General features: G+C 41.6%; 1 protein-coding gene across 4 annotated transcripts in view; it reads right to left on the bottom strand.

The window, feature by feature from the left end:
* Positions 1–26,684, bottom strand: part of Nf2 (neurofibromin 2) — an 84,604-nt gene that overhangs the window by 32,535 nt on the left and 25,385 nt on the right. For 3 of the 4 annotated variants that reach the window (XM_031339937.1, XM_031339936.1, XM_031339935.1), the window contains exons 2-8: positions 25,208–25,333; positions 23,185–23,307; positions 20,871–20,954; positions 11,692–11,760; positions 9,400–9,482; positions 6,571–6,646; positions 2,951–3,085 (exon numbers count right to left, since the gene is read on the bottom strand). In XM_031339937.1, the coding sequence (XP_031195797.1) occupies positions 2,951–3,085; positions 6,571–6,646; positions 9,400–9,482; positions 11,692–11,760; positions 20,871–20,954; positions 23,185–23,307; positions 25,208–25,333 (696 nt within the window). Of the gene's footprint in view, positions 1–2,950; positions 3,086–6,570; positions 6,647–9,399; positions 9,483–11,691; positions 11,761–12,148; positions 12,273–20,870; positions 20,955–23,184; positions 23,308–25,207; positions 25,334–26,684 lie in introns of those variants that run through there. The other variant, XM_031339938.1, reaches the window with a different exon arrangement.

Here is a 26,684-nt window from a genome sequence, read left to right as displayed (position 1 = left end):
CAACTTAAACAAATACTTCTATTCTAGCAGAATGACTGCCATAGAGAACTCCCAAAATTACTTCCTACTATGGCATGCTAAGGTGGTTGGGGTCTGCTTGCTATAAACGGTACTGATGGAACATGATGGTACCATACCCCTAGAGAAAGCACATTAGTTTGTTGTGTCAGGCTATCCTTGGGGACTTTAATCCTTGAGCTTTCTGAAAAACATTTCCTGTGCAAATGTGTGATGTGTAGTGAACAGCCTTTGTAAAATTGGAAGGTGAAGCACTAGTTACACTGTGACACACCCAACACGTTAAGTCGTGTGGAGTTTCCAATTTAAGAACTTGAAAAGGAGACCTACCTAAAGCTCATTTCCCAGGATAACCAGGTATAAAACAACAGTCAGAATGCCTAGGATTAAGACATGCAACTGTCCTGGTAAATGGCTCGGCAGATTAAGGTGATTGTTGCCAATCCTTTCTAAACCTGAGTGTCATCCCTGGGACCATCATAGTATAAGGAGAGAAAAGACTCCTACAAGTTGTCCCTGACTTCTACACATCCACCCTAGCACATGATACATCCCTTCCTCCAGTAAGTAAATGAATAAATGTAAAACAAGCAAGTTAATTTAAGTTTGGTGTGATGATGCACACCTGTAACCCCAGCATTTAAAAACTGAGACAAGAGGTCATATAGCAAGACCCTGTCAAGAGAGACAAGAGACAGGAAGAGAAAGGAGCAGGAGAAGGAGGAGCAGGAAGAGGGGGAGGGGGAGGAAGAGGAGGGATAAAGGCGAGTTCAGTTTGTCTCAGCAAGTATACTTGAGTAATTTAAACAACAGACTGAAAACTAGTATTTTCCTTGAGTTGCTAAAAAAAGAAAAACAAAAAACCAAACCAAACCAAACCAAACAACCAAAACAACCAGGAAATATGCTTCAAGACCTGCAGGTAACATAAACTATCACTGTTAGTAATTGTCCAGGCTTGCCTCCTTCTGCCTGGTGTCTTGTGTTCTTAGGGTCCAGCCTCTGGATCACTCTGATAAGCAGGAGCTCTGGCATTAGGCACTCTAGCCCCCAGTTCTTGTCACTTCACTCATCAGACATAAGATCTCAATGTATCTGTTTTCTGGTGACACGGATACTGAATATATCCCTGCCTTTACAGTAAATTCTGAGGACTTGACCAGACAGCCAGGACTAACACATATATAATTAGAGGCCTTGGGCAACCACATCATTAGCCCCTTCCATTTTACTCATTTATTTATGGAAGGATGAGGTACATGCCTGGGCCTACATGTAAAAAGTCAGAGTACAACCTGTAGGACTTTGTTCTCTACTTTTTCAACATGAGGATCTTAGGGATTGAACTCAGGTCATTAGGCCTGATAGCAAGCACCTTTACTAACTGAGTAAATATGGCAACCTGCTATCTCCATTCATGTCATTACTGAAAGAATATCCACTAATAGCTAATCTTGGTTGTCAATTTGATTGTATCTGGAATCAATTAAACCCAAGCTTCCTGGTACTCCTCTGAGGGGTTTTCTTTTCTTTTTTTTTTTCAGGATTTATTTATTTTATGTATGTGATCACACTGCAGCTGTCTTCAGACATACCAGAAGAGGGCATCAGATCTCATCACAGATGGTGTGAGCCACCATGTGGTTGCTGGGAATTGAACTCAGGACCTCTAGAAGAGCAGTGGGTGCTCTTAACAGGTGAGCCATCTCTCCAGCCCCGAGGACTTAATCAGATTATGGAGCCTAAATCTGGGCCATATTTTCTAGTAGCCCACATAAGAGAACACAGAAGAAGGAAGTTGGCTTTTGCTGGCATGTTTTCACTCTTGGTACCAAGTTCATCTATCCTGTTGCAATAGCATTCCTTTACCAATATTAGAACCAACTTCATTGGGATTACAACACAGACTAAACAGTAGCTGCTCTTCAGGAGTCTTCCAGGTCTTAAACTCAGACTAAGACTGAAGAGACGTCCAGCCTTGAGGATCGGACACTACTGGATTCTCCACTCCACTCTCCAGTGTGAGATGGCCATTGTTGCAGTACTTGGACTTCATGCTGTAAGCCAATCTAATTAATAATCTTAACTCATTCCATCAGTTGTCTCTTTAGAGAATCTTGACTAATACATCCTCTACAAATATATAGCTATCAGCCTGGGATGGTGGTGTATGCCTTTAATCCCAGCATTCAGGAAGCAAAGTTGAAGGCTGGCGTGGTCTATATAGCAAGTCCAAGGCTAACCAGGACTACATAGTGAAACCCAGGTAAAAAAGCAAAACAAAAAAAGCAACCCCCTCTCTCTTCCACCAAAAAAACCTTTTTTTTTTTTTTATATGCAGGCACACATGCACACTTTTCCACTACATGCACCAAATATAGTACACAGGGAGAAGCTTAATACAGACCACATTTTAAAAATATAAAGAAACAGAGCCAGGCAGTAGCGGCGCACGCCTTTAATCCCAGCACTTGGGAGGCCAAGGCAGGCAGATTTCTGAGTTCGAGGCCAGCCTGGTCTGCAGAGTGAGTTCCAGGACAGCCAGGGCTACACACAGAAACCCTGTCTTGAAAAACCAAAAAAAAAGAAAAAAAAAAAAAAAGAAAGAAAGAAAAGGCCAAATAATCAGAAAATGTTCCTTTCTTCCTCCTTTCTGTTCTTTGGGGCTTAGTCCTGACAGGTTGAGCTGCTCACTCTCTTGTTAGTCAATAGTAGGGTTTAGCCATGCTCTCAGAAAAAAGGATGTCAAAACTTTCTGTAAGTTCTTTAAAAATCAACAAGCAGAGTTCTAAAGCCTGGGAATTAAAGGACTTTCACCGACAAGGAGATGGTCTGGCTTGGGAAGCTTTGGCGAAGAGGAGAAATGGGAGCAGACCTTGTGCAGGACTCCTGCACCATAAATGGCACCTGTAGTAGTACAGACATGTCCTACCTCCTTGTCGCTGTAGGAGATGTTTCGGATTTCATTCCATGGGAAGGAGATCTTGGGGGTCAGCCTGTTCTCAGGGTCATAGATATGAAGCCCGAGAGCATCCACTCCAAGCAGCAACTCTGTGCCCTTTTTGTTCTGCAGAGCCAATAAAGAGCAGCTGTTGTCAGCTTCCAGCAGGGGATTCTGTCCAACATTCTACAGGATCTGGCACACACTGCTATATCTGACACGTTTCAACAAGTCCCAACAGAAATCATGGCTCTCCTGTAACCCAGGAGGCTTCCAGCTTCTGGATTTGAGGAAGCAGAGGCAAAACAATACCATTTTTGTGATTGGTGTGTGCCCTGCAAGTATCACTGTGGATTCAGACTCCTGTCACTGGCTTGGTAGCTAAAGAAATGAAAATTTAAATATTGAAATACTAGTTAAATAACCAGATTATCAAAAGGAGAGCCAAAACCCACGTTTGAACATTTCTCTCATTATAGGAAATGGTAGTGTTCTCTGGCATGTACAAGACCTTAAATTTGATCTTCATCATCACACACATAAAATTTGTTGGAGTTCTAGAAGAAATGTTTAGGCCTAGGGACTAAACAGTCTCATTTTAGGTTAAAATGCAGCTCAGTGTCATTTTACTATAATAATACCCCAATGTGGTATTAACTGCAGTAGATAGAGGGTAGGTATACATGGCATTCACTAAAAACTTCATTCTCCCATGTTTCAAATGCTTGATAATTGAACATTGGAAGAAATAAAAAAAATAAATTATATATAAATTACACTTCAACGAAGTTGTTTAAAACACTAGTTAACTATATGAATGCTACACCTCTGAGAGCAGTCCTGGTCAACAGTTATTGCTGCAGAGGCTCAGTGTACATCTCCTAAGCCACTGCCCAGTCCTCATAGGCAGGGGGAGCTGAAACTCCTCCCACACACAGGAATGCTACAGCTCCCTACCCCTTGCTGACAACAAGGAAATTGAGACAAGACTCAAGGGAAAGAGAGCAGCTCTGCAAACCGAGATGGTGCTTGGGCTGTGACTAGAAGTACCAATCTAACAGCAGGTGTTAGAGGGGAGGGGAGCACTTGAAGATGAATCTCTCTACTCCTTCTAACACCTGAAAGCAGGCACTACCACCCAGTCAGAGAGTGTTCTATTTGTCTGCAAAGCTTTTAAAACTGATGTGCTGACAGAAGGGAGTGAGGCTTGCATTCTTACATCTGTATAGCACCTTATGGAAAATAAGGTATTTCCTTGTGTTTCTGATAATTTAGTTTAAATAAAAATAGAAAGGATTCCACCCTCTACTTCATTATGACTCTGACACTTCTAGAGAGTAGAGATGGTAGCACAAATAACACCTCTGAAATTGTTTTAATCGCACGGTACTCCATTACTATGTACAAGTATCTATCAGTTAAAATAAAATATATTAATCATTTCTCTACCCTAGTTAATGATAGAATTTAAGATGTCTAACATAAAGTCACTAAAATGTCTTTAAAGTTAAAGATATTTAATAGACAAAGCTGTCTATTGTTCAACATAAAAAACATACAAAAACTAGTAAATATTCATCTGATTAATGTAGAAATATTCCTTAATAAGAAGCTGGTTTTTGGCCAGGCAGTGGTCACACGCCTTTAATCCCAGCACTTGGGAGGCAGAGGCAGGCAGATTTCTGAGTTTGAGGCCAGCCTGGTCTACAGAGTGAGTTCCAAGACAGTCAAGGCTACACAGAGAAACCCTGCCTCAAAAAATCAAAAAAAGAAAGAAAAAAAAAGCTGGTTTTTGGACTGCTGAGATGATGGCTTAGTGAATCAACATGCTTACTGATAAACCCAATAACCTGACCTCTGTCTGACCCCAGGACCCACTTGGTAGAGGAAGAGAATTCAAGCATGTTGTCCTCTGCCCACCACCACACACAGATAGATAAATAAATATAACAAAGTATACATATATACTTTTTTTCTTACTCTAAGTAAAATATATTTGGACGAAATTCTGTTTTGGTTTTTGGAGAGGTTTTTCTGTTTAGTCCTTGCACTCCTGAAACTCAACTCTGTATAGACCAGGCTGGTTTCAAACTCACATTCGAAATCATAGAGATCTGCCTGCCTCTGCCTCCTGAGTGCTCAGATTAAAAGTATATTAGCACTGCCCAGCCTAAGAAACTCATTTTCTAAGGATTGCAAATGTCTTTTTTCTTTTAAACAATTAATGTTGGTGGTTGAGCAAGAGAAGTTAACAAAACCACAGAAATGCATTAAATTAGTCTAACCCAAAGAAACAGATGTCAAATACAAATAAAACTTTTAATTATTTAATACTTACTAACTTGTGTGTGTTGTGTGAATGCATGCTTATGTCACAGCACACATGGGACAATCATAGGACAATGTGTCTAACAGTAAGAACAAGAGTTCTCTCCCTTCACCATGTGAACTCCATGGACTGAACTCAGCATGTCAGGCCTGGCAGCAATTGCCTATCTACTACTCCATTTCACTGGCCTTCATCAAACATGAAAAACAACCTTCTGCATTCTTCTTTTTTTTTTTTAGATTTGTTTTTATTTCTATGGTTTTTAGTTATGTATTTCTGTGTCTGTGCACATAAGTACAAGTGTCCTCAGAGGCCAGAGGCATCAGATCTCTCTGGAGCTAGAATTCAGGCAGTTGTAAGCCTTCCAAACTGTGAGCTGGGAACTGAACTCAGGTCTTGCTGCAAGTAAAATATATCTTTTAGGCACTTGCTTAATATAATAGTACATTTCAGTGTGCCCTGGTTTTTACACCCCCCATCCCCCCCCAAAAAATCCATAAAAACTTGTATTTAGGAAACAAATTAAGTAGAAAGCTATCCTAGAATACTGGAGTCATGATTAATTCAATTTACTCAAAGTTAGCATAAAGACTGTAAAACCCAAAAGAGGGGAGCAAAGGGGACCTGGGATAGTAAGTGGGGATGGCTGCAGCTGACCTTTAGCATCTACTCATTCACCAATGAAGGAAAGCCTGGGTACATCGCATATACTCCTTCGGAAGAAGCATGAATATGCTGCAACCGGCAGCCAATTCCCCCAACAAGGGAAAAACACACTCTAGGGCCAGACCTGAACAGAACACAAATGCCTTTCTCTGCAGAAGCTCTGGTTCCCAGAGACCTGGGGACCATTAATGGTCTGAATAGAAAACTAATTAGCCTCACAGTGAGAACAAGAGTTTCACCCAAACAAATTAGGACTCATCTAAGAGCAGCCTTACTTTCAGTGGGCCCCAGGGAAAGACCTTATTTCCAGGTGCTCCTTGGATCTCCCCAGAGGCCAGAATAACCAAACATTACATGGCCAGCATTCCAACAAGTCTGGCTGAGAAAAGAACCAGGCCTGAGTCCCTTAGGGTCCCACTCACACTTAATTACCTTTGATCTAATTTGAAGCTCCAAAAGAAAATCCAGGCTCTTGACCCCTGTCTTCCCCTTTCTTCTTTACTACTGAACCATAAAAGACTCTAACTACCCTGGGATGAGGAAGTAACCCATCTGCCTGTGTGGCTTCTACTTAGTCTTTCTGAGAGCCAGGGAACTTGGGAAGGAGTCAACACACCCGGATTGTAAAATAGTTCACGCCATACATCTCCAGGTCCTGAGCTATCTTCAAATACTCCATTTCAGCTTCATCCCTGTGGGGAGAATGGAAACAACATTATTAGGGCTCCAGCTGAAGGACAGACACTTGCCAAGCCAAATATTCTGAGATAGACAGGGTGCTGCAGAAGATGAGACAGACCAGACGCCAGCAACACTTTTCTCAACCCAGAGTCTATTAAACACAAGCAGAATTTCCCATCCCCGTGAAAATAAGAAAACAGACTCATTACACTGACTCTTGGCTTCAATTTCACACTCTGGCCTTGGTAAATAGTGACATCTGTCTCAAGTGATTTAAAATAAAAAAACAAAAAAAAACAAAACATTGGGGCGGGGAGTATAGCTCAGTAGTACAGCGCTCACTCCGCATGTGCAGAGCTCTAGGTTCCATCCCTGACATTGGCAAAAAGAAAAAACAGTGCACTCGTTCTTTTCGGCCTGAAATGAATGAAGTCACTGCTTGTCTCTGTGTACTTTCTTAGCCTGGAGGCTTCAGTAATGAAGAAGCTTTTCTAGAAGCTAGCTGACAGCACCCAGTTTCCTGGTTTACTTCTTGGGTTACTATTGAAGGTTAAGGCAAGAACTATCTGAGCCATAAAACACAGGCCAGTAGGTGAACACTTCTGTGTTATAAGTCAAGCTTAAAGCAAGCTCTGGATGCAGCAGTGACTTGCAGAAAACTCCCGGAGAGGTAAAAGTATTGAAGTAATTTAACTCAAGCTTCCCTGTGACCTTGTCCTTGTCCTCTCTCATCTCAAAACACTCTCAAATGGATTTAAAAATTCACCCTGAGAGAATGCCAAGTGTTGGCAAGCAGGTGGAAGGACCAGAAATCACATACAAATTGATTCAATTACTTTGGGAAACTGTTCAACATTACCTATAACAGCAAAAACCAAGAAACAACCCAACAACCTAAGAGTCCTTCAACAGTATAAGAGATAAATAATCTGTTACACTAATACACTGGAATTCTGCACAGTCATGAAAATGACAAAAATATTGCTACATGCCATGTACTCAAATCCCACAAGATGATCTTGAGGAAAAGGTGGCACTAAAAATAGAAATTGGTTTTATTTATCTAAAGTTTGAAAAATAGGTGATGGTGGCTTATGGGTATAGCTCAGTGATAGAATAGTTACTTGCCTAGTATGTGAGAGACCTTGTATTTGATCCTCGGCACTACAAAATAGTAATATAACAATGGTAAGTAAAAAAAGAAAAGAAAAGAAAAAGAAAAAAATCAGCGGGCAACACTAATCTATGGGAACACTAATTAGAAACTTGGGAACTTATCCCAGCACTTGGGAGGCAGAGGCAGGCGGATTTCTGAGGCCAGCCTGGTCTACAGAGTTCCAGGACAGCCGGGGCTACACAGAGACACCCTGTCTGGAAAAACCAAAATAAAAAAAAAAAAAAAAAAAAAGAAAAGAAAAGAAAGAAACTGGGGAACTGGGTTGGGCATGGTTATATAAGCCTTTAATCCCAGCACTGGGCAGAGGCGGGAGGATTTCTGTGGTTGAGGGCCAGCCTGGGGAATACATAGTCAGTTCCAGTACTGCTAGCGCTACATAATGACTCAAAAAGAAAAAGAGAAATTGGCAAACTAGAAACTGAGAAGTCAAAGTCTATCTCTTCCTTACTATTTTGTGGTAAATAACTCATGATCTGTCCATTTTGTGGGTATAAACAAAAAATAAAGATATAGGAGCTAGAGAGATGGCTCAGTGGTTAAGAGCACTGACTGCTCTTCTGACTAATTACTATTAGTCCCACAGCCATTCAGTTCCAGTGCCCTCTTCTGGCCTCCTCAGGCACCAGGCATGCACATGGTACACAGGCATACATATAGGAAAAACTCCATATCCACAAAAAAGTGAAGAAAAAAATATAGCAGGAAGCTGATTTGAAGTACTAGGGTAGGGCACCTAGTGCAAAGATGATCAATAGCTAAAGCTACCAAGGGAATACTTAAAACAATCTACATATTTTAGTGTTTTTTTTTTTTCTTTTGAGACAGGGTTTCTCTGTGTAGCCCTAGCTGTCCTGGAACTTGTTCTATAGTTCGAGACTGGCGTCGAACTCACAGAGAACACCTACCTCTGTCTCCTGAGTGCTGAGATAAAGGGTGTGTGCCACCACCACCCAGCTTGTGTTTTAATTTTAATTTAATAAAATTGCAGATTGACTAATTGTGATGGGAACATTCTACTAACACTCCTGATAGACATGTGCCAAAAGGTAAAAAAATTTCCAGAGAATAATTTGTGTCACCTGTCAAAACACAAAATGTTCATTTCCTTTCACCACCAACTCTCTTCCAAGAATCTACCCGCTGGACTTGTGCAGTTGTGTGACAACCTGAGACTGTGCACTGCAGAGCTTTCTGTAAAAGGGGAAAGCATGCAGATATTCTAAGTGCCATCAACACATGCCTGAATGCAAAAACAAAGGGTTACTGACTGACAGAGCATTAAACTAACCTGCCACCAAGTGTACTGGGTTTGAACATCCTGGGTTTCAACACAGGGTCTCACACATGCTAGGTAAGCACTGTACCACTGAGCTACACATCCAAACCCCTTTTTTTTTTTAAAGCAACACACTACAATAAAAATGCACACAAAACTGAAGGGCAACATTATATTATTCCAGCTCTTCCTTCTCCTTTTATATACTTCAGGACTGCATTCTGTCCAATGAACATGCCCTAGTTTTATAGCTCTTTAAGGGTAGGGGAGGAGGCATGAAGAAATATAAACTAAGGATGAAGCGGCCTCACCTGGCTCTGCCCCGGTGCTCCGCATACCAAGCAGTAATTCTCTCCTCCCACATTTCCGGAGTCATCTGATAGAGATTTATCACCTACCAAAAAGACAGCAAAAGAAAAGCCCACATGCAAAGCAAGTCTGGGTATTGTTTGCCATTTTTATAATTATGGTTCATTTTTACAAAACAACTGAGCTATTTTTAAAAAGCTGCATGCAGAGAGAGTCACACACAGAGGTGGGTGTGTAAACAAGCACTGTTCCACTAGAGGAGCAACCTACAAGCCTAAGAACACTCCTGGGCTAGGAGTGTCCCCTTTTGCTGCTAGGGCTGGTCACCTCAGGAACCACCCCTGACAGTAGAGCGCTGCCTGCTCACTGGCCGTCTACTGTACACAAGTCATCAAAGGAAGGGAAGGAGGGAAGGGCTGGGGGAAAGCCTTTATTACCCAGTGACAGACGATAAGTGGGGCTATAAGATAGGAGGCAGCCAAAGGCAGCTCTGTGTCCAATGAATACAATGAATACAACCAACAAGACAGAGGACTAAAAGGCCCTTCCCAACCTCATCTTCTACACCCCAAACAGCTCAGTTTTGCACAATGAACATACAATCTCATGGATCTCTTAGATCAATGCCACTCAACCATCTTCAGAAACTGCCACACCAGAAAACCAACTATAGGACACATCTGACTGCCATTTCAACATTAATTCCACAAACTCTTCCTATTTTGTTGTTTTTGAGACCAAACCTCACTCTGTAGCCCAGCCTGGCCTTAACCTCATGACCCTCTTGCCTCTGCCCCTCAAATACTGGGACTTCACTGTGTGTAGTGAAGTTCACTGGGAACCACTATGTGCAGCACTAATTCCAGTACTCAGGAGACTGAGGTAAGAGGACAGTGAGTTCACAGCCAGCTCAGACTACAGAGCAAGAGCCTGTCTCAAAGAACAATAGGGGCTAGAGAGAAAGCTCAGTGTAAGTAAAAGGACTTGCTCTGTAAACATGGGGGCTTCAGTCTGAATCCCTAGTACCAACAGACATGAAGAAGCTATTAGGAATTGATAGCTCGAGAGAGGAAAAATCAAACTTTTTCAAGTGGAATGACCACTGAGTGTATCAACTACACCACAGGCAGCAAGACTCAGGAGCAGCTAGCCAAAAAAAAGAAAAAAAAAAGGGAATCCATTGCTTTTGTTTTTATTATTTTAGAGGAAGAAAGAACATGAAGTTGGGTAGGTAAGGAGATATGGGAGGACCTGGAAGAAATTGGGGGAGGAGAGAGATTATGATCAAAGAAGCTGGGTAGTGGTAGTGATGGTGCACACCTTTAATTCTAGCACCCAAGAGGCAGAGGCAAGCAGATCTTTGTGAGAGTTCCAGGACAGCATGGGTTACATAGAGAAACCATGTCTCAAAAAATAAATAAATAAATAAATAAATAAATAAATAAATAAATATTACATTACATTAATTATATACAAGTATATATAATATGTACATAATACATATTCTCAAAGAATAAATAAAAACATTATAAGAAAAGCTCAGTCATGACTGTACACATCTGTAACCACAGAACTTGACAGGCCATTGGCTGGCCAACATAGCCTAAATGAGAGCTTCCAGTCAAAAGACCCTGTCTCAAGACAATAAGGAAAGAACAATAGAGGTAGACACCAGGAACCCAGCTTTTGCTCTGCATATGTAAATTTGTACACACACCTGCACACTCACAGGAATGCACAACACACACACACATACACACACACACACAGTAAATACGCTTAGCTAAGATTCCATACTCTTTTCTCAAGATTCTGAACTATTTCCACAAATGTGCTTGCTGTGTACTTCCAGCACTCTTCAAGAAATCATTCAGGCCGGGCGGTGGTGGTGCATGCCTTTAATCCCAGCACTTGGGAGGCAGAGGCAGGCGGATTTCTGAGTTCGAGGCCAGCCTGGTCTACAGAGTGAGTTCCAGGACAGCCAACGCTACCCAGAGAAACCCTGTCTCAAGAAAAAAAATAATAATAATAATAATTCACTGGCTTTCCTTCAGCCACATATGCTATATTTTCCCAAACAGAGAATTTTCTTTTTTTTGTTTTTAAAGATTTATTTATATGAGTACACTGTAGCTGTCTTCAGACACACACCTAGAAGAGTGCATCAGATCTCATAACAGATGGTTGTGAGCCACCATGTGGTTGCTGAGAATTGAACTCAGGACCTCTGGAAGAGCAGTCAGTGCTCTTAACCACTGAGCCATCTCTCCAGCACCGAGAATTTTATTTCTTACCCTTTTCGGAAGCAATTCCTCTTGGGCTAAAAATCCCCGCTTGTGCACAGAGGGGTCATAGTCGCCATACTGGAAAGAAAGAAAGAAAGAAAGCAGATGATTGAGGATCTAAGGACTACTGTCATTTCTGATCAAGGCTCAATTCAGTTGGTCCCTCCTCCCAGTTCCAAGGAGCAATTCAATTCTGATGACAAGATTTCAACCTTGTCAGTTTGTTATCCTTGAATGAAAATACAAAGCTGATTACATCTATGAGCAGAGTTGCAAAATCCCATAAGGGATGGATGGGTGATGTGCTAATAGGAATGTGACATTTGTATGGAAATGTAGTCTGTTTCCTAACCCTCAAAGAATGCAGTCGCTTCCAAACATTAGCTTTGTAATGGAAACAACAAAACACAACTGTGAAAGTTGTGATTAGCAAGTATGATAAGAGCCTTACCTACAAATGCTTCTAAGTAGCTGGTAATTGGAGCCAATTGCAAGGTGGGACCAGGGGTAATGCAAGCAATATTTTTAATAACTTTTGCTCAAGGCTCTGAAAGTTGCTTTGGAAAGCTCTGATATCAACACTGCCATTCCTATTGCACAAAGAAACAAATAAAATAAAAGGTTAACTCATATAGCCAAAGCTGTAGAGCAGATCACTAGCGGGGCCAGCAATCTACATTACTCCTCCAGGGGCAACAACTCTATTGTTTATTTGTCTGATTTTTAAAAACAATTCCTTTCTTTCTTAGGAAACTTAGATCAGAGAATCATCCAAATCAAATGGACTGGGATGTGGCTCTGTGGGACAGCACTTGCTTATCATGCATAAAGCCCTAGGTTCAACCCCTAGCCCCAGATATAAAAAGAGACTATGGATTAGGCATGGTGATAAAGACCTTTAGTTCCAGCCCTCAGGAGGCAGAGGCAGTTATTAGTTAGAGGTTAGCCAGGGCTATATAGTAAGACCCTGTCTCAAATTAAAATAAAAATAAATAGGCAAGAGAGACAGAAAACTAAATAGAACCTAAGCACAAAGCCTATCTCTTATCAGTCAGCAGTCATTGTTTTCTCTGTCTTCTACATTTTCTTATTTATATGGGGGTGGTGCATGCCACGGTGCTTAAGCGGAGTCAGTTCTTTTCTCCCACCATGTGAGCTCCAGGGATCCAGCTTAGGTTGTAAGGTTTGGCAGCAAGTGCCTTTACCCACTGAGCCATCTCAGCAGCCTAGTGGCTTATCTCTCTTTTCTTTTCATAGTTAAAAACTTTTAGATTTATTTTTATTATTTTTTGTGAAGGAGTATTTTGCATGCATGTGCATCTGTGTACCATATGTGTGCTGGTGCCTAAGGAGGTGATGAACCTCCATGTGGGTGCTGGGAACAGAACCTGAATCCTTTGCAAGAACAGCAAGTGCTCTTACCCATTGAACGACCTCTTTTCTTTAATTAAAAATTTTATTTTATTTTATTTTATTTTATTTTATTTTATTTTATTTTATGAGTGTTTTACCTGCATGTATATCTATATCCCATGTGTGTGCCTGGTGCTCTTGGGAGGCCAGAAGACATCAAAGCCCCTGAAACTGGAGTTTGTTTTATGTGTGTTTTGCATGCACGTGCATCTATATACCTCATGTGCCTGGTGCCTGAGGAGGTGATAAACCTCCTAGTGGGTGCTGGGAATTGAACCTGAATCATTCCTCTTTGTTTTTAAAATAGACATCAAGGTAGCTTTATTGTTGGGAGAGGAATCGGTCCAGTGAAGAAGCTCTTTCAGCAGACTCTCCACTACGTCTGCATTGCTCAGATGTAATACATTTGATCAGTATAGTAGCCAGGATATGGTTGTGAGCCACCTTGTGGGTGCTGGGAGCCTACAGTTCCAGGGAAGCCAGCTCCCTATTCTGACCTCTGTGGGCACCAGACATGCAGAGAGTGCACACACAAACACCATGGCAAACATTCATAGACATAAAATAATTTTCTTTAAATGTAAAAAAGCCAGATGGTGGTGGTGCACGCCTTTAATCCCAGCACTTTGGAGGGAGAGGCAGGTGGATCTGAGTTAGAGACCAGCCTGGTCTACAGACTGAGTTCCAAGACGGCCAGAGATATGCAGAGAAACCCTGCCTCAAAATAAAATAAAATAGATCAAATTTTTCCAAGTCTAAGCGGTTTCTGAAATGAGAGCACTGGAGAGAGATCTTCAGAGTGCTGCTGTAAGGCACCCCTTAGACCACAGCTCCTCACCCTTAGAGCAAGGAGCAAACAGTAAAGGAATCTAGGCATGCATCTGCGGAGTCAGCACTGGATCCTGGAAAGTGGCATGAACATGGTGGTGTCTTACATTCCTGAGGACTTCACAGGTTATGACTGAGAGCCTTGCTAGTTGCATTTGCAAGCCTTTCAACACTCGCCAACCAAATTTTAACGCAAAAGTAAGCAGATATGCAAAGTTAAAATTGTAAATTCCAGGCTCAAAGGCTAGCAAGATTAACGATAACCATTATTAAATTATACCAAGCTCCCAGCTACTACACTGATCTAATACATTACATCTGAGCAATGCAATGGAGATTCTGCTCAAAGAGCTTCTTCAGTAGGCCAACTTCTCTCCCAACATTAAAGCTACCTTGACATCTATTTAAATGTCTATTTAATAAACAAAGGAAGGAAATGCTGGTGTTGTGGCAATATAAATACAAAAGAAAGTTATACCACTCTATAGATGGAAATGACTTTTCCTCATCTTTTTATGTAACAGAAGCATTCTGATTAGATCAAGGTGAATTTACTTTGAAAGTAAGAAAGCTGGAGCTTCAAAGCTCCAACTGCTGTGTGGGTCTGTGCTTATGTTATATTCATCATTTGGTATTCCTGCATTAAAAAACAAAACAAACAAAAAAACCAACAATAACAAAAAACCCAACCCTAAATTGCCTACATTTCCGGGGCCACAAAACCTGGTCTTATACTGCCCCTTATAAATCACTTGATTTTAAATTCAAGAAGTGGGGTGAAGGAAGGTGCAGCTGGAAAGACGACTCAATGGGTAAGAGCACTGACTGCTCTTTCAGAGAACCTGGGCTCAATTCCCAGCACCCACATGGCAGCTCACAACTGACTCCAAAATCTGACACCCTCATACAGACATACATGCAGGTAAAACACCAAGGGGCATAAAATAAAAATTAAAACATTTTTAAAAATTCAAGAAGGGGAAGGCTGCAATGTAGCTTTGCATGGAGACCCATGTTCAATTTTTAAAACTAAAATAAACTGGGCTGGAGAGATGGCTCAGTGGTTTAGAGCACTGACTGCTCTTCCAGAGGTCAATTCCCAGCAACCACATGGTGGCTCACAACCATCTGTAACGGGATCTGATGCCCTCTTCTGGTGTGTGTGAAGATAACTACAGAGTACTCATATACATAAAATAAGTAAATCTTAAAAAACAAAACAAAACAAAACAAAAAACCTACAACAAGCTAAGCAAATCACTTTGAGAAACTGACAATTAATTCTTGGGGGTGGTAGAGTAGGCTTCGGACAAGACTTAGCGGTTAGGAGCATGTGCTGCTTTTGTAGAGGACCCAGGTTCTACTCCCAGTCCTCACATGGCAGCTTACAACTGTATGTAACTCCAGTTCCAGGGTATATAAGCTCAGTGGTTACAGGTACTTGCAAGCAGGGCAGTGGTGGCGCACGCCTTTAATCCCAGCACTTGGAAGACAGAGGCAGGCGGATTTCTGAGTTCGAGGCCAGCTTAGTCTACAGAGTGAGTTCTGGAATAGTCAGAGCTACACAAAGAAACCCTGTCTCCAAGAAACCAAACCAAACTAACCAAACCAAACTAACCAAACAACAACAACAACAAAACCCCATAAAACATCATGGGCCTGTGAGATGCTACAGTAAGTAAATGTGCCTGTTGTTAAGTCTAATGACCTGAGTTCAAGCCCCAGGACCCATACGGTGAAAGGAGAGCACACACACAGTAATAAACAGATAAGTAGACAATTACTTTTTTTTAAAGCTCGAATTCTTTCATGGTGCAAACACTCTTTAAAACTTGCCTTTTGCTACCTTGGGACTGTGAGTAGAGCAGCTCAGTGGCAGTGTTTACTGACTGAGTCTGACCTCTACAAAATCAAAAGCTTACCACTTAACACAACCCTCTAAGTATTTCCCTCTCTCTCTCTCTCTCTCTCTCTCTCTCTCTCTCTCTCTCTCTCTCTCTCTCTCTCTCTCTCTCTCTCTCTGTCTCTCTCTCTCTCCCTCTCTCTCTCTCTGTCTCTCTCTCTCTGTCTCTCTCTCTCTCTGTCTCTCTCTCTCCCTTCCTCCTTCCCTCCTTCTCTCTCTCCCTCCCTCTCTCTCTCCCTCTCTCTCTCTCTCTCTCTTTTCTTTCCTTCTTTCTTTTTTTTCCTATTTGCAGGAAGTTAGGTGGGCTGGTATCTCCTATGTTATCTAGGCTAGTTTCCAACTTCTGGGCTCAAGCAATTCTCCTGCCTCAGACTTCCAAGGATCTAGGCCTCGCCACTTGAACAGTTAAAGGGAGTCTCTTTCTGGATAGTACCAAGCTCCTCTCTGTACATTCAATGAAAATCAGACCAAATGTTCTGAACAGGTTTTAATAAAACAAAGATTTGCCTTTTTTTTCTACTTTTCTTTCTTCTTTCTTTCTAGCCATCTGCGTAAAATAGATTCTGACTACACAGTCACTAAATTCCGTAGGAATTGAGGATTTAAACCTATAAACAAAAATCCGTAAAAGGCTAGACAAAAGAGGATGGGCACAATAGTGGTCAGTGAGATCATGCTGAAACCCGACACGTAATAGCAGACAAAGGTTGCTGTCATTATAGATGAGCGCCTATAAATCAGAAAATGACAAAAAAACGCTGCAGAAAAAGGGCAAGTCATGTACCACCATTGCAGAGGAAAAATAAGCAGATGGGCAGTTAATCCCCAAGATTCTTAGTCCCATAGCAAAGTTATGTAATTGTTTTTAAAGCCCATTTTTTTGAAACAGATCGGCAAAATTTTAAAAGATCGATCATATCTATTGTTTCAAAAGATGTGCAAAAGCAAGTATTCTCACATACTGCTGCTGGAAGTTAGATTGGAACACATTTCTAGAGGGCATTTATGTAGTGTTTGAATAAAGTTTTACATATATGAAATTTACTGGGCTCTGGAGACAGAGTCCCACAGTGTAGCTCTGGCTGGCTTGGAATTCACTATGGAGACCAGGTGAGCAGGTCTTGAGCTCAGAGAAATGGAGTCTGCCTCCCAAGTGCTGGGGTTAAAAACATGTGTCACCAAGCCTGCATCCTGGTTTAAAGAATCTCATATCGCGAAAGCTGGCCTTCAACTCAAGCTTGCTATGATAACAGAGGATGGCTTTGACCTCCTAATACTCCTGCCTCTGGGATTACACACATATACCACCACTCTGCATTTACATGATGCTAGAGATAAAACCCAGAATTTAGTGCATGCTATGCAAGTACTCTATTGAAAGGCATCTCCTCTCCCCTCCTAAACAAACAAAAAAATTGGGGGTAGGGAATATGTTCTTAACAGGGCTTTTCTGTGTAGCCCTGGTTGTTCTAGAACTTATTCTGAGACCAGGTTTGGCCTAGAATTCAAAGAGATTCACTTGCCTTTGCCTCCCAAATGCTAAAATTAAAGGCATGCCACCATCATATCTAACCCTTCACAGACATTTTTAAGTTAGTCCCCTCCTATATCCAACCACTGTCTGGGTGTGAACCTCATAGTCTCTGACTAAAACAATCACTTTTTTTTTCCTGGTTTTTTGAGACAGGGTTTTTCGGTATAGCCCTGGCTGTCCTGGACTCACTCTGCAGACCAGGCTGGCCTTGAACTCAGAAATCCACCTGCCTCTGCCTCCCAAGTGCTGGCATTAAAGGTGTGTGCCATCACATTGGGCACTGATCAACCTATTCATTTCGTAGCTACCAAATATTCTGTCAAAACATAAACTCTTCACTGGCTCAGCACATCCACCAGCTAATGCTTTCCTGATCTGCTCCCAAAGAGTGCTCATCTTCAGCTCTTCTATCGTGCTTTTATATGCACTCGATTTCTTAACTGAAAGACATTTAGCTACTGTCCTAACACTTTCAAGTAGACTCCCATTGTTTTTTGTTTTGTTTTGTTTTAAGACAGGGTTTGTATGTGTAGTCCTGGCTCTCCTGGAACTGGGTAAGTGGCTCAGGCTAACCTTAGAATTCAGAGAGTGACTCTTATCTCTGTTTCCCAAGTGGTAAGATTAAAGACATGCACCACAATGCCTGGCCAGAGTCCTTTATTTTTAATTTATGTGTATGTGTGAGCCTTTGTGAGTGAGTATATGTATGCCACATGTATGTAGGAACCCTCCCTCAGAGATCAGAAAAGGGCACTAGATCCTTCAGAACTGGGGCTGTGAGCTACTGTAGATGCTGAGAAGCAAACAGGTCCAATTCAAGAACAGTAAGCATTCTTAACTGCCCAGCCACCTCTCCAACTCCACTCTTCTCCACAACTTCCACTATTCTTTTCTTCCTTCTGAATGTTGAGTCTATACGCAGCAGCAAGATTCATAAATACTATCCTATTCTCCCCTAGTAATTTTCAGTACAAACATAGTTCAGAAAGAAAGGAAAACACATTTGAAACACTAAATTGTCTATATAAGATCCAACAGGTAGCTTAAAAATTGCAAGACTGTCTCACTTGTGTGATTGGTCTATTCTTTTGATTCTAGCATAACTCAAACTTGAACCAAGAAATGTGGTTCTTGTTAACTGAACCATGTGATTAAATTTATTTGTATTTATACACTGAAGTTAATGGTTTCTTTATGGTTTGAAGTTAAGTGTATCTATATCATTCCAACAGCTGAAATACTGTAATGAATGTATTTGCACATAATGTTACATGTGCTAACGAGCTGGATTCCATTTCCCCTCCATATATTTCTATAGAGTTTCTTTCTCTTTCATAAAGGTTGGGAAGAAAATAAACTGTATATAAGAGAAGGAGACAGTGTGGCTTACTAAAAGATAAAGTTGAGATAAAGTTGTTTTATCTTGTAAACAAAACTAGAATTTAGTGAAAGTTAATGCCTGACCCCCACATACCTCACTGGACAGTGAGGGGCAGGAACAAAATGCTGGGCCAGGCAGCCCAGACACCTAGGTATCCACCTGGCTCTACCCTCCTTCCCAGTGTGCTTCATTCTTCATGAAGAGGCAGGTAACTATATGGTAAAGCACTTGCTTCACATGTGTAAGGCTGTGGGTTCAGTCCCCTGCCATGAAAACAAAAACAAAAAGTGGTCTGCACATTCCATATGTAAAAGGTCTGTGACTTAGGAAAAAATCAGTCATCTTTTTTAACCTTATCTCTTGTCACCAGGAAAACAAGCTTGTAGAAGCCTTAGCTTCTAGAAAATACCTCACGGGGTATCTTCTGAAATAGTCTTTGGACACTTTGTTAAACAAAGAGGTAGCCTACCCTTAATATCCTCTTCCTATTCAGCAGTAGTCCAAGAGAAACTGGTAACATGGTTATAGTAAGCCCTGGCTTCCCGAATGCAAACAGGTCTCACTTTACAGTCTGGGAGGGTCTGGAACTCACAAGGACCTGCCTGCCTGCCTGCCTGCCTGCCTCTTATTAAAGGTGTGCACTACCACACCCAGCCCAGAGACAGACTTTAAAAGCTAGAGATTACCTTTATTTGTAAGATTCCTAAATTTGACACCGGAAAAAACAGACCACCCGCCTCCATATGAACCACATATGTTGTCTTGTGAATCACTTTCATTTCTAAATTGGCAGAAGCCAAATAAGCAGGGCTTTCCTACAGTGAAATCTGTTCAAGCAAACATCTGCTGGTTCCTTGAAAAGTGATCCACACCCTTCTGCCCCCACACAGGTGGCCTCTGAATCTGTGACCCAAAACCTTGGAGAATGAGATAGGGTTTGAGGGGTTGAGTCAGACAGGAGAAAGAATGCAGGAAGGGGTCAACTCTGGGGCATGTAGTGGATCTAATGAAAGTGATGATGACTGTTTCGTCACCACCAGGACTGGAAGGATGCTTCTCTCCTCTTACTAATACTCTTGATCAAAGCATATAAGGAGCATATGCTTTACTTGAACCATCGCCCATTTTTCTCTTTTCTCAATTACTCCTTTCTCAAGGAAAGCATAAAATACAATTCTAAAGCCATAGATTCTGTCTCTAGCTTTACCTGTGAAGGTACCAATGACCTTGGAGAATCACTGAGGGCAGAAGTTGCTCTAGTGCCTGCATCTGACAGTTAACAAGCCCCATGTTCCATCCTTGTGACTACTCAGCAGACACTAATGAGTCATCAAATGATTAAACTCACTGTGCTTCTTCTGGCCTGACCAGCATACACATTTCAAAACTCATTTCCCAACCCAAATGACAAGCAAGCCATTCCTTGCTTTGATCTGAAGTTGCATAAAAAATGTGATTGAGGTAGGAAATCCAAGGGTCATGAAACACTCTGGCTGAAACTCTACCTGACCTGGTAAGATGGGATGAAAACCCAATACCCAAGATGTTCTTCTCTCATTACCCCTGGCCTGCTGTCTATGCAGAAAATTAATGATTTTAGGCTAATGAGACAGTGTCACTGGGCCCAGCAGGCTTAGCAGACCCAGCTCCTATCTAGCCACATGCACAAAATATGTCCACAAGGAGTATGGTTTCTAAGAATGTAGTCTCTGGAAAGATGAGTTTGGATGGAGGATCTGGGTCTTGCTGACCTAAAGGCCTCATTTGATCATAATTAGACAGCATAAATTCACTTTTCCTGACTAATAAAATGAAGCTGATGTGATGAATTTAATGAGCCACATGTGCATAATGAGATTACACAGAAAATTCATCTTTTTAAATCAATTCACTTAGAATGAATTGTAAGTCATTAGAATGATATGCTTGCCACATAGTATACAACACACATGCACATATACAAAATATATAGCCGTTAAGGCAGCAACAATAGATGCCCAAGTCTCATAACATCTCATTTTTGGGGGCAAGTTGTTCTGAAGTCCTCAAAATTCAAAGAAATGGAAGACTGTAGCCATCCTGTGGAGTAAATGTTGAAGAAGAGCACATTTCCCTGTCTTTGCACCCACCTTGGCCTGGACAGCATATGACGCCAAGAGCACAGACGCCTCGGGAGGGCAGTAGACCTTTTCATCCAGAATCTGCTTCTTCACCTGAAAGGGGCAATGAGGGAGACAGACAATGGCATGTGTTGACGGCAACAGATGGCTGCAGGGTATTCTAAATGAGGGCTGTTAGCCTAAATGAACAAAGCAGCTTGTTAATGATTTTCTGACAAAGGGAACTTTTTAAAAAAATGTTGCAGACCAGTTGAAAGTTCAGCCACTAAGAAGCTATCAATAAGACAGCTGCACAAAAGTCAATGTCAGGCACTACACATCTTTAATCCCAGCACTGGGGAGGCAGAGGCAGGTGGATCTTTGAGTTCAAGGTCAGCCTGGTCTACAGAGTGAGTTCCAGGACAGCCAGGGCTACACAGAGAAACCCTGCCTCGAAAAACCAAACAACCGAACAACAAAACCCTCTTCCCACCCCCTAAGAAAAAGATGTGCTTGAGCAGAGCCTGACAAGGTGGCTATGGCGAGAGCTGAGGGCTGCTGCACTTTCTGACTCAGTGTTGGCCTGTGCTGCACTCACAGAACCGCAGGAGATAAAGTGTACTTTCAAATCTTCATACAAGACAAAAGTCACCGAGGCCACTGATTTATGACTGTAGAAAAAAGTCATCACTTCCAATGTGCTGCTCTAAGGGAAAAGGAAGCAATAAAATTTGATCAATTCAACTTTTAAGTACACACGAGGCTCAGGAAATATAGTTCCTAAGCCATAATGTTGAATTAACATATCTCATTACACCTAATTTCCAGTGGTGCAGTGTGCGATGTTTTAGACACAAGGACTAGAAAGCCGCATGAAGTAGAGGTACAGTAACAAAGCCAACCGTCTTTTCAGATTCATAGTAGTAAATGTTGCCTTCCTTAGTCACAAAAACAATCTAACATTTCAATACAAAAGAAAATCAAGCCAAGTCACAGGAGGGACAGGTGCTGCCTCAAGTATGCACAGAAAAGCCATTTCTATAACACAAGGTAATCTTGATCTCACGTAGCTTAAGCCTGTCTTGAGTTCTCTATATAACAGAAGATGACCCTGAATTTCTGATTCTCCTGTGGATTACAAAAGCATACCATGTTCTGTTTATACAGTGCTGGGGTTGGAACCCAAAGCTTCATGACTACAAGGAAAGCATTTTATCAACAGAGCTACAGCCCAACCCCCAAAGAATCTTTATGTGGCTTCAGTCACACAATTTTCCCCAGGCTTTAAAGCCAAGAAAAAAATGAAAGCCGAGTTGTTCTGAAGCAGTGAAACCTTCAAATCTCCTAGTTTCTTTACAAAGAGATAAAAAAGCAGCCATAACACAAAAACAATCTGAAAGAGCCACCTTTTAACCTAAAACACACACACACAGATCTCTTTGGTGAAACTATTTGGCCAGGCATGGGGCACACATACTATAATCACAGCATTTGAGAAACTGAGGGAAAAAGATCTTAAGCTAAAGGCCATCCTTGGCTATGTAGTGAGATTCTCTTCTCTAACAAAACAATGCAACATTTTTGGAGAGTAATATTACATTTCACATACTGCATTATGAACACAATACACAGAGATTCCATAGTACAAGGACTGTGTAAAATTCAGATATAATTCTGGGAAATCAATGTAATTAATGGCTCGTTACAATCCTTTACATCATAGGCAGTGGGCATCTTAAGGCACATAAACAGCTTGGGTATCAGTCACTACAGATAGCCATGAAACTGAGAGGCTCCCTGGCTATGACAAAACAATGTTTCCATCACTGTGCTCCTAAATGGTCAACCTGTAATTCTGGAACACCTATTATTTCTTCAGTTTGGTGGAACAATAATTTAAGAATACAAACTGTATAGTCAAGTCACTGTCATTTAAAAGTCCTGCCTCAATGACCCAGACCTTGAACTTTAAAGGAACTTTTTGCTAAGCCTCTGGGGCTTTTCTTTATAATGTCAAAGAACTTTTAAGTTAGCTCGAAGAAATAGGGATCCATCTTCACTTTGTCTATTCTTCATCATCACACCTCTGTAATTTCATCTGACACCAATTCTCATAGCTTGAGTAAAGTTCTATTCTGAAGATTTTTTTTTCCCCTTACTGAACCAAAGGACTGACTATTTGGGGGCAGAACATTTTCTGCAGTGTGGAAGTGTTTGTGGTCAACTCCAAGGGGTTCACTTGGTCTGCTTCTGAAACCATACCTGGATTGGTTCTCTTAAAATGGTGGAGGGGCGGGGAGTGGGGGGTGGGGGGTGGGGGTAGAGATAGCACGGGCTAGTGTACCTGTAAGAAAAATAAGTGTTGCGTGATCTCTTGAACTAGCTCCTCCTCAGCATTTTCAGGATAAAATTTGGCCAGGAAGTGAAAGGTAACTGGTTCTTCCTTCGAAACATCATGATCCAACACCTGCAGAATTGCAGAGCAAAAGACATGCTGTGCTGGCCCCTCTTCTTTATGTACTACCTTCAAAGCATGCTTTGCGGGGAAGATAGAAAATCCCTTCCTGTTACATTCCTCCCATTTCCTAAAGGCTGTGTTTCTTCAATTGGAAGCACTCAGAGAGCCATCCATAGCAGGATATAATATCCACTTCATGCAGGGGTTCTGAACCAAATCAATCAATAACCCGCGGGGTGAGCAGAGCCGCAGTGACAGCACCAGGATTCTCAAAGCCACAGAAAATGGTTACAAACTAGAATCCACAACTCCAAGATCTTGGGTATTATTGTTTATGGAAGACTGAAATAACAACATCTACCTTTATTCTTTTTTTTTCTTACTGCCCATTCTAATAGGTTTCACTGGAATACAGCTTAAATGCAATAAACTAGAGTTCTGAGATCATTTACATGTTATGAATACTATAAGTGAAACACATCCATCATGGCAATGCTTTGTTCCTGGAGTCTTCCAGAGATGTCCACAAAATGCTTGCAGTGCAGTAAGTAAACCATTGCCTTTAATCTTCTAACAATCCCACCCACCCCCGGAAAAGCTTGGACCATCTGGTCTCCAGAGTGAATTCCATTTCAGGACATAAACATGCTAGCAGGTTCCATTAACATGTGTCATAATTTATTTCCTTTGAGCAGCAGGTTCTATGACTTCTGATGCCCCCAATCTAATATCCATTTGGCTAACACTCAGGTATGATTTAAAATTCACTTTGCTGAGAAGCATAAAAAGATGCAGAAAGCTTTGCTGTTGCTGATAAATAACTCTCCACATGCCTGACCAAATTCCTGTGGCAGTCCCCCAAGGGATTTAAAATAAACCTAATCTAGGTTGCCCTCCTAGACACTGGCTCTTTCTGGCACTGAGTTTCTAATCATTGGAGTGAACATTTGAAACTGACAACCAACAGAAGTTCTAAGCATGAAGGAGTTCACTGTGTACATGCTGTGAACACAATTTGAATACCTTACTTAATACTAGTAAGACAAGAGACTTTTGTTGATCATCATATTATGCAGTAGATAACTTCGGGGGTAACATTTAGGTTCAGAGTTAGACATGGACTGCCTTTGGAAATCAGAGGTTCTTGGGCCCTATTTTCCAGCCATCTTCAGTGTCAGATGGCCAGGAAAGTGGATGGGCATGTCTTTGTGTGGGGATATGACCCCCTTAGAGGGCAGCTTCCTTAAGTCATACCCATTTCCAAATCACCTTCAAATTGGTAGAAACCTAGATTCCATGTGCTTAAGAAGCCCCAGAGAACCCTGAGGAAGAAAGAACATTGCTCCTTCCTTTCGGGCTCTTTATTCCTTATTAATGGTTAAGTCCGTTGGATCCTCATGTTCTCAAAGACTTCTTAAAAAACAAAAACCAAGCCGGGTGGTGGTGGCGCACACCTTTAATCCCAGCACTTGGGAGGCAGAGGCAGGAAGATTTCTAGGCCAGCCTGGTCTACAGAGTGAGTACCAGGACAGCCAGGGCTACACAGAGAAACAAAACAAACAAACAAACAAACAAAACAAAAAAAACAAAAACAAAAAACAAACTCTAAAGAATATGAGCCTTAGGAAAATCTCTCACAGATGTAAATTGTTGTTGTTGGTTTTGATGTATACAAAGATAGTGGTAATGTCCTGGTGAACCCTGCTTGTCTGGGAGAGTCTGTGGAGGCTAGAAATGCCTGCCTGTAGGACCTGCTTTCTATATACATGACTTCATTTAAAAAACTGTTCCCTTTCTTGCCATGTCCCTGTCACACCTCAACAATGAGCAAATAAGCTAAGTGCATGCTCAGGAAAACAAACCCAGAAAGCACAAGCCTCCCCCACTGGTTTCCGAGACCTAGCCCAACCTTCTTGTCCATTTTGAGCCAGGCCACCGTGTCCTTGATTGTATACTGCAGTCCAAAGAACCACGTTTCCCGAAGCCCCAGTGTCCGGCACACCAAATCAAACAGGTCCTTCCCTTTCCACTTCATCTGCAATATAACAAACCAACAGGGAGGGATGTTGTAAGCAAAAATCATAATCAGCTCACACACACAACTGTTCTCAGCACTCTCCTCTGTCACCAAAATGGCTGATGAACACTGAATTCCCAAATAATTTTAATGCTTCCCACACAAAACCATGAGTGGGAAATACCAATTAGAGCTTAATGGCTTAATTGCTGCGGAGCACACACAATATCTCCTTGGACAGTTCCATACAGATCTCAATATCCCTGAAGCTGCTAATTTAGGAAACCTGGTAAATAAGCAGCCTCATTTAGGACAGTCAAGCTGCCAGAATTAGCCCAAGAAGATGGCTAGTTTGTGAGATACTAACTCCCTTGAGATTTTTTTGTTGTTGATTTTTGTTTTAAATCGTGACTCTGTCTTTTGATAAAAGAAGTATTTTTTACTTAAAAAAGTAGTATTTCTAAGAAAAAATTAAATATATGGAAACTGTACCCAAAGTCACAAACTGTAGAACAGAAGAACAATGACAGACTCAATAGGCCAATTACACATCTCTATCAGGATGCTTGGTTAGACCCAAGCAGTTGCTCGTGTTACAAAGAACAATTCTAAATGTTCACTGTCCAAACCCACACAATGAAAAGACACAAATATACTATGGTATGTCTATTCCAAAGCCACACTTTTAAAAGGACTTGAATCTCTGCTAAACATTTTCTCTGCTACTCAATGGTGTAGCTGGAAAAAGCAAGCTCAAACATCTTCATAGGATAAGAGGATACAGGGCAGCTGAGTAAATGTTGCCATCTAGTGGCTTTTTATAGGTTTCTCCTATATTAGTTCTTAGCTACTGTTTGCCGGCTACCCACCCCAACTACCCCATGCATCAGATAAACAGTCAACAACACTTGAGTATAGTTATGATTAGATAAAACATGTGTATGACCGACCAAGACTCAAATGGAAGGGAATGACGAAGTCACCTGACTGCAGAAGCATCTGCCTCTTTCCACCCCCATTAGAAAACCTCTGCCCACCAGGGACACAGCTCAATCAGTAAAGTGCTTGTCATGCTAGCAGGAGAGCCCAGCCTAGTGTGTTTGATCCCAGTACTCATGTAGAAAGGTGGTTGTGGTGGCCCATCCTGGTAGCCCCAGCACTGAGGAGTGGAGTAGGGTGGGGAAAGGGGTGGAGCTCACTTGCCTAATAAAAGAACTCCAGGCCCCAATAAGCATCTAGCTTAAAAAAGGGGTGGGGTCCATGAAATTGCTCTGAGTAAGGGCTCTTGCTGTCAAGTCTGAACACCTCTAATCTGAGTTTAATCCATATGGTAGAGGAAGGCCCTCTGACCCACGTACCATGGCACACA

The sequence above is a fragment of the Mastomys coucha genome, unplaced genomic scaffold, assembly GCF_008632895.1.
Source record: "Mastomys coucha isolate ucsf_1 unplaced genomic scaffold, UCSF_Mcou_1 pScaffold22, whole genome shotgun sequence".
NCBI lineage: Eukaryota > Metazoa > Chordata > Mammalia > Rodentia > Muridae > Mastomys > Mastomys coucha.
Note: the sequence above shows the minus strand (reverse complement) of the source record. Positions and strands in the feature narration are given on the sequence as shown.